Consider the following 13,980-nt stretch of genomic DNA (forward strand, 5'->3'; position numbering starts at 1 on the left):
TAACCAATAAATATTAATTTTGTATTTCCACAATGTAGGTCCTGGGAATTAAAATCAAGTTGTCAGTCTTGGCAGTAGGCACTCCCCCCCCCCCCCCAGCCATCCTGCTAGCTCCTTAGTTAAAACTTTTGCAGAGAACTTTATATATTATAATCTAAATAATTCTCTGTGTAATAGCCCTGGCTGTCCCGGAACTTGCTCTGTAGACCAGTCTGGCATCGAACTCATAGAGATTCACCTGCCTTTACCTCCCTTGTTCTGGGATGAAAGGCTGTGCCACCACATCCAGGCTAAATAATTCTTAATTAATATTAATGATTCTACAATATACTTCATTTTTTTCAAATTAAGGAATTACTATTTGATTCTTCTTTAATGCTAAGGGGAACAAAGAAAATAAGCAGAGCAGCCATAAAATTATGAATGCTGAAAACACTACCAATGGGAGATAAAGCTCAGTAGTAAAGCTTTTGCCTGGCATGCAGCCCAGCCACAAGAATTAAAAAAAAAAAGACACTGCCACAAGACACACCAAATTGCTAGCTCAGCAATAAAACTATAAGGTTACTTCTTTCTGAACAAGAATAAAGAAAGAGTAAATGCAAACTCTAACATTAATTTTATTTGTGTGTGTGTGTGTGTGTGTGTGTGTGTGTGTGTGTGTGTGTGTGTGTTGTAGCCTTATACACTTACATGCCAGGTGAGTGTGGGCAAGGTGGTGGTAGAGGAGTGCCATGAAGAGTGTGGGTGCCCAGAAGCTAAAGTTACAGCTCTGAATCACCTAACATGGGTACTGGAAATTGAACTCAGGCCCTCTGGAAGAACAGCAAGTGCTCGTAAGTACTGAGCTATCTCTCCAGCCTCAAACTCTGACATTAATAATACTGTAATCTCAGTAATTGGGAAGGATCAGAGGTGGAAGGATCAGAAAAAAGTTCAAGGCCAGACATGCCTACATAGTAAGTTTGAAGCCAATCTGTACCATAAAGGTTGTGCCTCAAAAACTAAACCACGTAAACTAATGATAACAACAGAATCCAAAATTTTGTTGTTATTGTTCTGATGCTATTTTCTTTAACAATACCCTAACTTTACAGCATCTTCTCACACTGGAATTTCCAAAATATAAATAAGTGTAGTCCAGTATGCTGGTGCAGACATGTACACACAGCACCAGGAAGTGGAGGCAGGAAGGTCAGAGCTTCAAGGTCATCCTGAGCTACATAGTAAGTTTAAGGCCAGCCTTACATGAGACTGTCTCAAAATATTAATAATAGATATGTTATACATACATATATATTATTAATACTTATTACACGTTGTTTCTGGCGGCACTTCACTATTATTAGTTTACTGTCATATACAATTCTTTAGATCTGTAGGCAAAATAGAGTGAACTCATTTCTGACTTGTAAAATGAAACAGACAGATAATATTTATTGTGTCCAAATTCTAATAGTTCTGACAAAAACATCTCACAGACTTGACAGCACCAGGCAGAAGGCAATCGGTACCCAGACCATAAATCTAGTTTCAATTCATACAACACTCAGCATCTCTTTTAAATTTGGGGTTCTAAAACATTTTACTTCTAAGAACAGGTTACAAGGGTGATCCTTTTTGCCACTACGTTAAAGCTGAAAGAACTGTAGGGTGGTAGTGACACACGCCTTTAATCCCAGAACTCAGGAGGCAGAGGCAGGTGGATTGATGTGAGTTCAAGACCAGCCTGGTCTACAAAGTGAGTGCCAGGACAGGCTCCAAAGCTACACAGAGAAACCCTGCCTCAATAAAATAAAATAAAATAAAATAACTAAGACAAAGAGGTGACAACTGACAAGCCCACTGACTTGCCAACAAGACTGACAATCTGAAGTCAATCCTTAGGACTCCCATGGAAGAAGGAGAGAACTGACTCACACTAGTTGTCCTCTGACAGCCATGCTGTGCTGTGGCATACATGTATATGTGCAAATATACACAATGTAAAAGACAAAATTTTAATGACAAAGTCAAAGGCACAAAATGAGAACATAGGATCTTCCTTAAGGTGGTATCATCTATACACAAATATAGCTTTTTTGTTTGTATTTTTGTTTTTCGAGACAGGATTTCTCTATGTAGCTTTGGAGCCTCTCCTGGAATTAGCTCTTGTAGACTAGGCTGGTCTCGAACTCACAGAGACCTGCCTGCCTCTGCCTCCCAAGTGCTGGGATTAAAGGTGTGTGCCACCACCACCTGGCTCATACATATAGCTTTTTAAAAGTCCTGACTGTTGGGGCTAGAGAGATGTCTCAGAAATTAAGAACACTGGCTGCTCGAGAGGTCCAGAGTTCAATGACACACAACCATCCATAAGATTCGGTGCCTTCTCCTGGCAGGCATAGATGCAGACAGGGTACTCATACCCTAACCCCCAAACGTTGAAGGTGGCTTTGACATTCCACTTTTTTTAAAATTAAGACAAACAAACAAAAAATTACATAAGAAGTTAAATGTTTACCTCTTCTGGAAATTCTTCACTGACCAAAGACATAATCAGTGATGTCTTCCCAACTCTAGCTGTTAAAAGAGGAAAAATCATTACTTTAATAAACTATGTTGGTTCTACAGGAACTCAAATCCAGTACCACATAAGGAGTTTTATTAGCTGTTTGGGAAAAAGGCAGTCATAAGCCCATTTCACAGCATCACAAAAGCCTCCTGCCGCTCAGGTGTATCACCAAATGCCTTTAATTCCAGCTACTTGGGGAGGCTAAGGAAACAGAATGTCAGGTTTGAGGAAAGGGGAGAACAGAACACAGTATCAAAAACCTTCCTGCATTACCTTCTGAGAGTTGTGTAGGAACTGATCCCATAATATAAACTGCTTAATGTTCCTAAATGAACATTTAGATCATTTCAAAATTTTCACCTTTATGAATAATATTGTAATTCATATTCTACAGCATAAATTCCTTGAAGTGGAATTTAAGTTAGCACATGGGCTGTTTTGTATTTAGCTGACATTGTTAATTATGTTCACAAAAGAATACATCAACTTACATCCTCACCAACAGAAGGCTATCAGAGTACCTATATTCCTACATGTGTGTGTACATCCCTTCCTTTTTGGTTCTATATTCTAAGAGTTGGTAACAAGATTAAAAACCAAAATTTTCTGTCCCAGTGATCTTTTTAATAAAGAAAAGTTAAAATCTCAAATTTTATCCTGAAATCTGACTTCTTTAGTACAATAACTTTTCTGATCATATAGTTACTACAGTCAAAACTAAATAAAGAAAAGTTAAAATCTCAAAAATTTTATCCTGAAATCTGACTTCTCTAGTGCAATAACTTTTCTGATCATATAATTACTATAGTCAAAAGTAAGTTCTTACCAACCAAGTCTGTCCAAGCTCCTTGAGGAAAACAGACACATGCCTGTTAGTCTCTGCCACAGTGGCCAAGGACAATTTTAAGAACAAGTCCAAATATGAAAGATGGTAATTTTTAAGAGTTAACAATAACCTCAGTCCCTTCCTAAGTGACTAAAAGAAAGAGTGAACTGAAAGCACAAGTCAGATCCTGGAGAACAATGAATGGCTACAACACACAGGAGAGTGGGCTCCAAACAGCATGGAGAGTTTGTGCAAGTTGAGGGACAAATTATATGGTTTAACAGGTGGTTTCTAACTCTAGTTTCTATAGGCTATTTCAAGAATACTTTTATTATTTTATGTGTACATGTATATGTGATGGGTATAAGTACACATGTATGACTACCCACAGAGACCAGAAGATAGTATAGGATCCCCTAAAACAGGTGGTTGTGAGCTGCCCCATATGGGTGCTGGAAAACAATTCTGGGTCTTCTGGAAGAACAGCAAGCACTCCTAACTACTGGAGGCATCTCTCTAGCCCTCTACAGACTTTTTTATTGTCTTATGTCACAAAAGACTTGGGCCTTTTTCATGTGGCTCACAACAAATTATTGGTTTTGATTAGAGCCAACATCACAAAACTTCTAGAACCTAAGTAATAACACTAGCTTATACAGCTCCCATTTTCAGACAGGAAACATGTGACTCAGAAGGCAATGATTTCCTTAAGATCTCCCTAAAAGATGAGCTGTGGACATAAGAGAATAGCTTGTCTCCTGATGCTCAAGCCAGTGTTCTCTTTTGCATACTTTTAAAGACTGTTAAGAATACAGAAAGGAATGATAATCTAGTGTCAGCATGCAGCACTCACAAATCAGTATTACAATTTAGTTAAAATAGTCACTGGTTCATCAGTGACTAATTAAGAGTAACACCCACTCCATTTTTACTTTTTTCTTTCTTTTTGTTTGCTTTGGGTGTGTGTTTTGAAACAAAGTTTCTCTATGTAGCCCTGGCTGCCCTGGAACCTGCTATGTAGACCAGACTGGGCTCCTGTCTCTGCCTTTCTAATCTATACGCCACCAGATCAGGTTTCCTGTTTTTTTTTTTTTTGTTGTTGTTGTTGTTGTTTTGTTTTTTTTGTTTTTTTGGTTTTTTTGAGACAGGGTTTCTCTATATAACAGTGCTGGCTGTCCTGGAACTCTGTAACCAAGGCCACGCTTGAACTTATCTGCCTCCCAAGGGCTATGATTAAAGGCATGTGCCACCTGGCCTTTTATTTTGTTTACTTTTTCAAACTTAATTTGAGAAAAGTTAAGATTTACAGAAAATATATTTCCTACAAAGATTTATGTCTAAATTTTATTCAAGATTTATTTACTTGTGTGTCTTTGTGCATCTGTGTATGGGCACACCTGAGCTGAGGGCTGGGAATGAAGATCAGAGAGTATCTTATGAGAGTTGGTTCTCTATTTCCAAAATGTGGGTCCCAAGGATGGAACTTAGGCCTTCAGGGCTGGTGGCAGGCACTTTTATTCACAAAGCCATCTCACAGGCTTGCTTTTTTCCCCCCCTTTGAGACAGGGCCTCACTGTATAGTCTAGGAACTCAAAGTGTAAACTAGGCTGGTTTCAAACTCACAGCATTCTGCCTGCCTCAGCCTTTAAAGTGCTTAAACTACAAGCATAAAACACTAAGCTGAAACTATATGTAACCTTTATCTGTCTCACTCTAACTCTAGCTGTATCTGTGTCTACTATATCATATAAGCTTACCAACTAATAAATGGCTAGAAATAGACACAGATACAGGACTATTTAAGAATAAAATAACTGTATTATTGGGGGGGGGTATGAGTGTTCTGTCTGCATGTTTGCCTGCAGGCTAGAAGAGGGCATCAGATTCCATTATAGATGGTTATGAGCCATCATGTGGTTGCTGGGAATTGAACTCAGGACCTCCGGAAGAGCAGCCAGTGCTCTTAACCCCTGAAGCATCTCTCCAGCCCCAATAATTGTATCTTAATGTATATTTTCTAAAGGTAAGTTCATTCTCCTATGTAGACAAAAATACCATGTCAGAAGATAGGGAATTAACTACAAATATAGTACCACTAGTCAATCTATTGACTTTATTCACTACTATCCTTTACAAAAAAAAAAAAAAAAAAAAAGAGAGAGAGAGAGAGAGAAAGAAAGAAAGAAAGAAAGAAAGAAAGAAAGAAAGAAAATAGCTATCATGTCTCTTTAGTTTCTTTAAAACTGGAAGCATTGCTTGCCTTGAGCCAGAGTTTCATGTAGCCTAGGCTGGCCTTGAACTCACAATGTGTATGTAGCTGAGAATAAACTTGAATTTCTTTCTTTCTTTCTTTCTTTCTTTCTTTCTTTCTTTCTTTTTGAGATAGGGTCTCACTATGTAGCTCTGGCTGTCCTGGAACTCACTATGTAGACCAGATTGGCTTTGGCTCAGAAATCACCCTGACTCTGACTTCTGATTCTTGGGATTAAAGGTGTGTGTCACCATGCCTGGCCTTCCATATTTTATAAAATAAAAGTTATGTTACTAAAAACTGTCAAATGAGTATAATTTAAAGTTACTTTTGTGGCAAAAATTGGCAAGTTATAGATTTACAGATATCAAATGAAATTGATCTTAAATATTAACAAACGAGATACTTTTATGTCTTCAACAAATATATATCTTCTTGTGTGTATGAAATTTGTGTGTATTGAGATCAAACATTGAGCCCTCAAATGCTAGGCAAGTGCACTGCCCCTGAGCTATATCCCTAGGCCAAGGAGATATTTCTGGAGCATTTTTGTGTCTTGGGTATTCACAACACTGCACACAGTCACTGTATGCCCTCCTTTTAAAAAAAATTACATCCTAACAGGTTTTAGGGCAATGGTCAATAAAGTCAACACTGTTTCTACACTGCAGGATAAACAGCAATCCCTGATTCGGATTCTTATTTTGCATTGAAATTATGTTAAATTTTTTCTCATTGGTATTAGAGGAGACCTACTATACTGCCCAAGTTAGTGTGGGACTCCAGGGCAGTCCTCCAAGCAGTTCCCCCACCACTGAGTGCTGGAAGCACCAGCACCTGCCATGCTAGACTGAGCCTCAGATTCTCTCTCTCTGCTTACCTTTGGTCTAATTCTAGTTCTTTCATTTAGACATTTCTTAGTTTCCAACTATCTGCCTTCATTAATCTACCAATAAATGTCAATTCTAGGCAGGCAGTGGTAGTGCAGGCCTTTAATCCCAGCACTTGGAAGGCAGAGGCAGGAGATCTGGTCAACAGACTGAGTTCCAGGACTACACAGAAAACCCTTTTCTCAAAAAACAAAACAAAACAAACAAAAAACCAAGCAAACAAAAGAAAAACAACATCACAAAAAACAAGCAAACAAATAAAAAACAAAATAGACAAATAAATAAATGAAATAAAAATCAGTAATTTGGTCAATATGAAGAAAAAAAAATCTGTTGACACTGTGAAGACACATGTGTTCTTTTGCTTGGTTTGGGGATTCTGACTGGCCTGGAACTTGACATATAAATCAGAATGGTCTCAAATTTGTAGCAATCCTTCAGTCTCTTGCCTCCTGGGTTCTGGGATTACTGGAATGTTCTACTTTACACACTCTAGAAATGTACATTCTTCGGCTGGAGAGATGGCTCAGTGGTAAAGAGCACTGGCTATTCTTCCAGAGGACCCAGGTTCAATTCCCAGCACTCACATGGCAGTTCATAAGTGCCTGTAACTTCAGTTCCAAGAACCCAGTATCATTAGACAGACATACATGCAGATAAAACAATAATGCCCATAAAAATAAAATAAATTATTTTAAAAATAAAAATAACAGGCTGGAGAGATGGCTCAGAGGTCTGCTCTTCTAGAGGTCCTGAGTTCAATTCCCAGCAACCACATAGTAGCTAACCATCTGTAATGACATCTGGTGCCCTCTTCTGGTCTGCAGACAAACATGCAGACAGAACACTGTGTACATAATGAATCTTTTTTTTTTTTTTTTTTTTTTTAAAAGAAAAAAAGAGATGAAAAGAAATGTACATTCTGAAGAATGCTGCATCTGCATAAGAGCTAGACAGCCCTCCAACATATCAACAGTGGGCTCCTGAAGGGCTTCCTTGACTTTAATAAAAATGAGGTATCTCTCACCAGTTATAAATCTATATAAATTTACAGAAATTCTTAAGAGCAAAGACTATTTGTTGTTCACTATAGCATCCCTAGCACCAAGCAAATCAAATGGCAAACTCATTAGAACCGTATTCTTTCTAGTGTGGGGGCCTTCTTTTGTCTCAGACCCACTTGTCTCCTGTGAGTTTCAGAATAGAGCGAACAGCATTGTGAGGAAATTCAGATTTCTTCACTGTCCAGCTCATTAGTTCAAAGGGCAGTTCTGGCTGCCTGAACAGTGGCAGGCTCCTACTAAACTATAGATCTGTGGCCTCCACTACAGCAAAGGAGACACTGGCAGGAGTAAAGAAGACAACTAAACAACTTTACTGATGCTTGAAGACATGGACACGCAAGACACCACCCCCAAGGAGTGTGACTAGCTCATTTAAAGTCATTTGTATCAGTTACCACTTCTCAGAGTGTCTTCTTATTTATTTGCTTATATCCTACTTCATCTAGAAAACAATCTGAGGCAATTTAACTCCATACATTATAAAAATTCCATCTAGAGCCAAACATGATGGCACACTTTTAATCCCAGTTCTTGAGAGGCAGAGGCAGGAGTATCTCTTTGAATCCAAGGCCAGCCTGGTCTACATAAGGAGTTCCAGGTCAACCAGAGCTACATAGTGAGACTCTGTCTCAAAAATAAATAAATGAAACTTTTTTTCTTTCAACTGCTCCAGAAACATCCTCAATTCTTCTTTAAATATACGAGTTAAAATTTATACTTACTATAAAGATTAGAGCATATTATATAAAATATATTTACAATAAAAATCTATGACAATATATTACAAATAAAATGTTATAGCTAATGTATAAATTGCAATTTAAGTTTATTCTACATAAATATTTAACATATTAATATGAAGGATAGAAATTATCTTTTGTTAGCCAACTATCTAATGTTCTCTGAGAAATAGTTAAGTGATTTATAAAATACAAGGTCACAATTATTCTTAAAGACAGAGGCCTCTGATCCAACTCATTATAACATATCACCTGTCTGATAATCCATGCTTCTAACAAGTCATTCTTGGAAAAATATAATATAGAACAAATTATCGAGGTTTATCTGGGTTTGAAATTTCTTTCTTTTTATCAGGTCTTTCGAATGTATAGTTTCAGATGATAGGAAATTCCTAATATTTATGAAGGAGAAATAACATCCTGCCATTCCAATTACCCTTCCAGCCATATTGGCTAGTTTTCTTGCTAACAAACACCCTTTCCTTCAAATGGCAAAAAAAAAAAAAAAAAAAAAAAAAAAAAAAAGAAGGTCTATTCATTTTATGTTTCTTTATTAAGAAGTCTTGGTTCACTAGATATAATAGCACACACTTTTAACTCCAGAACTCTGGAGGCAGAGGCAGGTGGATCTCCGTGAATGTGAGGCCAGCTTGGTCTACAAAGTGAGTTCCAGGTCAGCCAAGACTACACAGAGAAACCCTGCCTTGAAAAATAAAAACAAACAAAAAGAAGTGTTGCTTCTTCCTAAACAACTGCAATCAGAATAAAATGGGGAGGAGGGTGGCTATGAAGTTATACCTTTTAACTAATAACTTTTAGAATTCAGAAAAATAATCACAGCAAGGATCTTCCCCAAAATGGGAGGCTAAAGCAGAAGGATGGCCATGGGTATGAGGCCAGCTTGGCCTACATAATGATTTCCAAACAAACCTGTGTTACAAAGTTATACTTTGGCACAAAAAGAGGGCAGAAAGAAGAGGGAAGAGCTAACTATGTTGTTTCCAAGGAACAATTAAAGATATGGCGATTTAGCCAAATATGATGGTACAGGTGTAGGTGGCACAGCTTTAATCCCAGCCAATCTGGTCTACAGATTGAGTTCACCGACCATAAGTAGGGGATGGCCCTGTAAAACAAATGCCCACACCTATACTCCACCTCTCTCCAAGTCTGATCATCATAGTGCCATTAGTACCAGAAGAGCAAACAAGACATTATAGAGCAGCTCCCCCCAACCCCCGTGTGTGTGTGTGTGTGTGTGTGTGTGTGTGTGTGTGTGTGTGTGTGTGTGTGTGTGTGTATGCACGTGAGTCTCAAGTGCACATACTTGCCACAGTGCATGTGTACAGGTCAGAAGACAACTTTCAGGAGTTGGGTCCAGTCCCTAAACTCAGTTTGTGAGCATTGGTAGCAAGCACCTTTGCCCCTTAAGCTACCTTGGCTGGCCTGAATCTTTTAAGAAAATTATCCTAGCCAGCCGTGGTGCTGCAAGCCTTTAGTCCCAGCACTTGGGAGGCAGAGACAAGCAAACCTTTGAGTTTAAGGCTAGCCTAGTCTACAAGGTGAGTTCCAGGACAGCCAGTGCTGTTATACCAAGAAACCCTGTCTCTCCAGCCCCATGTCCATCTATTTTATGTAAGTACTGGGGATCTAAGTTCAAGTGTTCATGCTTTAGTAACAGGCACTTTACCAACTGAGCCATCTCCTTAACCTTTAAGGGTAGATTTTACAGAGAGCCTAAGTTCCTTCATCTTTTCACTAAGTAGTTAGTAGCATGATGCCTAGATGGATCAGAAATGGGCCAAGAAAATATCCTTTTCACCTCAGCAGTACAGCAGGATGACTGACACAGCACAAAACTGGAACCATTCACCATTTCAGAGCAACAGTGAAAGAAGTTGCCACTGTCTGGTTCAGGGACAGACACCGACAGGAATACAAAGTAACGGAGTGATACAAAAGAATAGACTTGAAATCCACAATACCAGAAAGGATGGATGCTTCTTTCTCTTTGCCTCTTCCAACCCCAACCATCTTAAAGCAACTGAAAACTAGATGTGCTTAAATAAATAGATGAAAAGCTCAAATCATCACTACTTTTCCTAGTACTAGAAGGATAGACAGTATGTGTCAAATCTGTATTAAAAACTGTCTCTGACACACATTTACTTACTATTTAATCATTAAATTTTAAAAACTTTTTTTTGGTGTCTTTTTGGACAATATATCACTATGTAGCTTTGACTTGCCCAAAACTCACTAGATAAGCCAGACTGGCCTTGAACCTGTGTTATTGCTACCCTCCTGAGTGCTAGGATGACAAGTATATGAACGAAATCCAGAACTTAAAAGCTACAACTAGGCTAAAGGCTAACAAGTATTTATATTAACTTTCAAAAAGTAGTGCCTTTGAGACTGCTCAGCAGAAAAGGGCACATACCTCAAATCCTAACTCTCCAAGTTCAGTCCCCAGAACCCAAACAGTAGAAGGGGAGAACAAACTCCCACAAATTGTGTATATGTTTACACACATACAAATAAAAGATGTAAGAAATAAATGTTAAAAGTAAGTCTTAAGCTGGGTGTGGCAGCACACACTTTTAATCCCAGCACTCACTAGGCAGAAGCAGGGGCAGAGACAGGTAGATCTCTGAGTTTGAGGACAGCCTGGCCTACAAAGCAAGTTCCAGGAAAGCCAGGGCTACACACAGAGAAACCCTGTCTTGGGGATAAATAAATAAATAAATAGAGTAAAGCTTAAAAGGATTTCCCTATCAAATACCAGTCATTAAAATGACTGAACTCCTACATTTCAATTGAGTATAACTATACTTCTAACACTAAAAATTGAAAATCCTATGTATCCAAGGGCTGAGGAGCTCACTTGAGTGCTAGCCTTAGATTTGATACCAAGCACAGCCCAATTTAAGACGTGAGGCACAATCCAGTAATCACAACTCTCTGGCAGAACAACTGGAGAATCAAAAGTTCAAGACAGGCAGCCTAGCAAATTTAATACTTTATCTCAAATGATATGTTTTTTGTTGTTGGTTGGTTGGTTAAAGTTTTTTTGAGACAGGGTTTCTCTATGTAGCCCTGGCTGTCCTGAGGCTGGCCTTTAACTCAGAGATCAGTCGATCTCTGCCTTACAAGTGCTGGGACTAAAGGCACACGCCACCACACCTGGCTACAGTTTGTTTTCTTAATAGAAGATGGCCTAAGGCTTTGGGCCAACCTTCTCCTGCTTGGGCTACATATGGAGACTGAACCTAGGGCCTCATGTATGTCAGGCAAGTGCTCTACCACTAAGCTATATACCTTAGCTCTTTTAAAATTCTGATTTGCCACCTTCCTGTTTCAGACTCCTGGATTACAGATGTGGGGGAAGGGGGAGTGACTCCCTCAAAAATTAAAGCTTTCTTTTTTATCAAGTTTCTCCCTGTGATGAGAAAGTCATATTGTTGCACCAATTCTCTTGTTTGCTTTTATTACTAAATGACCCACTTTTCTAACAAATTTCAAACTTCTGCATACTCCTAAATAATACTGTTAAAGTTGAATATAAATGTCCTGAGTGACACTGAATCTTAAATATGTATGGCATTTCTATTCAGATAATTTGTACATTAAAGCTATCAAACTGATTCTTATAGTCAATACTAACTCCAAAACACATACCTGTCTTTTTGAAAAACTGATTTAAAAAAAAAAGTATCAGACTTTGTAAAATACAATTAAGGGGTCACTGGCTCACTTCCCCTAATTTTGTTCCAAATGTATCATACCTTAAATAATGCCTTCCTTTACCGTCAGAGAACATGATGCAAAATACAGATTAAGATACCATTATAAATAAAACCTAAAATGCAAAGCTGAAAGCCAAAAGGCAAGCTAAGCTTACTTCCAAGTACTGACTAAAGAGTTCTCAAAAAAATAAGAAAACAACAAAACAAAACAAAAAACTACAGCTACATGACTAAATGCACTATAGTACTGTGCTCCCCCCCCCCTTTGAAGCCCAGCTTATTGTGTCCAGACTGGCTTAGAACTCCCTAAGTAGACCAGGTTGGCACTGAACTCAAAGCAATTCTCCTGCCTTCATTCTTCCAAGTCCTGGAATTACAGCTATGAGCCACCACACTAAAAGGTTTCTCAAGGAACACTACAATCAGTAAAAATCTGCAGACCTGGAGCTGAAGTGGTTAAAATCAGAGGACCCAAGTTCTGTCCTCAGTACCCTACTAGTAGGGTGGCTCAAACCACCTGTAACTGTAGCTCTAGAGCTTCGGAGTCCCTCTGTCTTGGTTCCAAGAGCACACCCTATCCCAAGTTTAAAAAAAAAAAAAATAACGAACTTTTAAACTAATTCAAGTCCTCTTTAGCCCTCTTTTTAATTTTGGTGCCTATAATTGAGTCATGTAACTTGCAGTGAGATCAGGAAGCCCTACCGAACTGTCTTCATGTCAGCCTGCAAAAGCGCTGTTTTTGTTTTTTCTTTTACCCGAAAAAAAGTAAAACCTAACAATCCCTAAGGAGTCTTGGGTAAACGTAGTGTATACTCTGCTGTCTTATATGCCTGCTCTTGTTCATAAAATACCACATAACTATGGCATGGCTAACAAGAAGCAAAAATTAAGACTTGTAGGGTAACAATTGCCTCAGATACGGTGTCTCCCTAGTTAAGTATCATTCACTAAGTACTCTCGTATTAACTTGAAGTTGCAAGTAAATTTTTGTAGAAATATCGCGACTACTAGGAGTTGGCCCAACGCAAGACATAAGTATGGCAAAAGGTAAAAACAGAAGAAAAAAATTAATTAAAAAAGAAACCGCTATTTTAAAACTGTCTTGTCTTTTTCTTCCTTGTGCTGGAGACTGAACCCAGGTCTTTATGGATGCAGGTGCTGGAACTCTTCTACTGAGCTACACAAGCAACACAACGCTCTCTCTTAATGCCCATGCACAGTAGCAGCGAAGGCAGTAAGTGAAAAAAAAAAAAAAAATTCAGAAACCTGACCTTGCCCACAAGTCGCCTAGTTCTGCACTCCTCCTCCCCCTAGTGTCACCGCGAGCCGGTTCCCGCAGTCCCAAGTGCTCAGCCGGCCTGTTCCAACATCTGCCTGGCAGAGAGTGACTGACAGGCGACCAGAGGGTCCGACAGGAGGTGGCCCGAGAAACGCCGAGGCCCAAGAGGAAAGGGCTCTAGGAGGCGAAGACGAGAACCTTCTCCGCGAAAGGGTCGGGCGTTAGGGACTAAAGGGAACAAGGCCTGCGAGGAGCACTGAGTGGACAAGGCCAAACCCTGGGAAGGGATGAGCTGTGGGGCTGACAGGCTTAGAGGGGCACCGGGGCTGCGAGGCCGGGCAGGGCGCGGACTCACGTTCTCCCACGAGCAGGATCCGCACGTCTTTCTTCATGTCGGAGGCTCGCAGGGGCCGCACTCGGCCCGCACGCATGGAGCGCACGCCTCACGCCAGGAGCGCCCAGCCCGTGGCGCCGCTCTCCCCGCGCTACCGCCGTCTCCTGCCAGCCTCTCGGGCCTCAGTGCCCGAGCCTCGGCCGCCCGGACTCACCGCACCGCCTCCTCGGAAGCCGCTCCGCTCTGGAGCCGGGACAAGCCAGCTCCGCCTCCTCCGGCTCCGCGGATGCGGGCGG

The 13,980-nt window shown here is 39.8% G+C and overlaps 1 protein-coding gene across 10 annotated transcripts in view; it reads right to left on the minus strand.

Moving 5' to 3' along the window:
• The window catches only part of Rhot1 (ras homolog family member T1), a 375,056-nt gene extending 361,076 nt beyond the window's left edge, over positions 1-13,980 (minus strand). For 4 of the 10 annotated variants that reach the window (XM_051179792.1, XM_051179787.1, XM_051179789.1 and 1 more), the window contains exons 1-2: positions 13,706-13,978; positions 2,504-2,562 (exon numbers count right to left, since the gene is read on the minus strand). In XM_051179792.1, coding sequence (XP_051035749.1) covers positions 2,504-2,562; positions 13,706-13,781 — 135 coding nt within the window. In that variant the 5' untranslated portion in view covers positions 13,782-13,978. Of the gene's footprint in view, positions 1-2,503; positions 2,563-13,705 lie in introns of all 10 variants that reach the window. The other 6 variants (XM_051179784.1, XM_051179783.1, XM_051179794.1 and 3 more) reach the window with 4 other exon arrangements.

Source organism: Phodopus roborovskii, unplaced genomic scaffold (assembly GCF_943737965.1).
Source record: "Phodopus roborovskii unplaced genomic scaffold, PHOROB, whole genome shotgun sequence".
Lineage (NCBI taxonomy): Eukaryota > Metazoa > Chordata > Mammalia > Rodentia > Cricetidae > Phodopus > Phodopus roborovskii.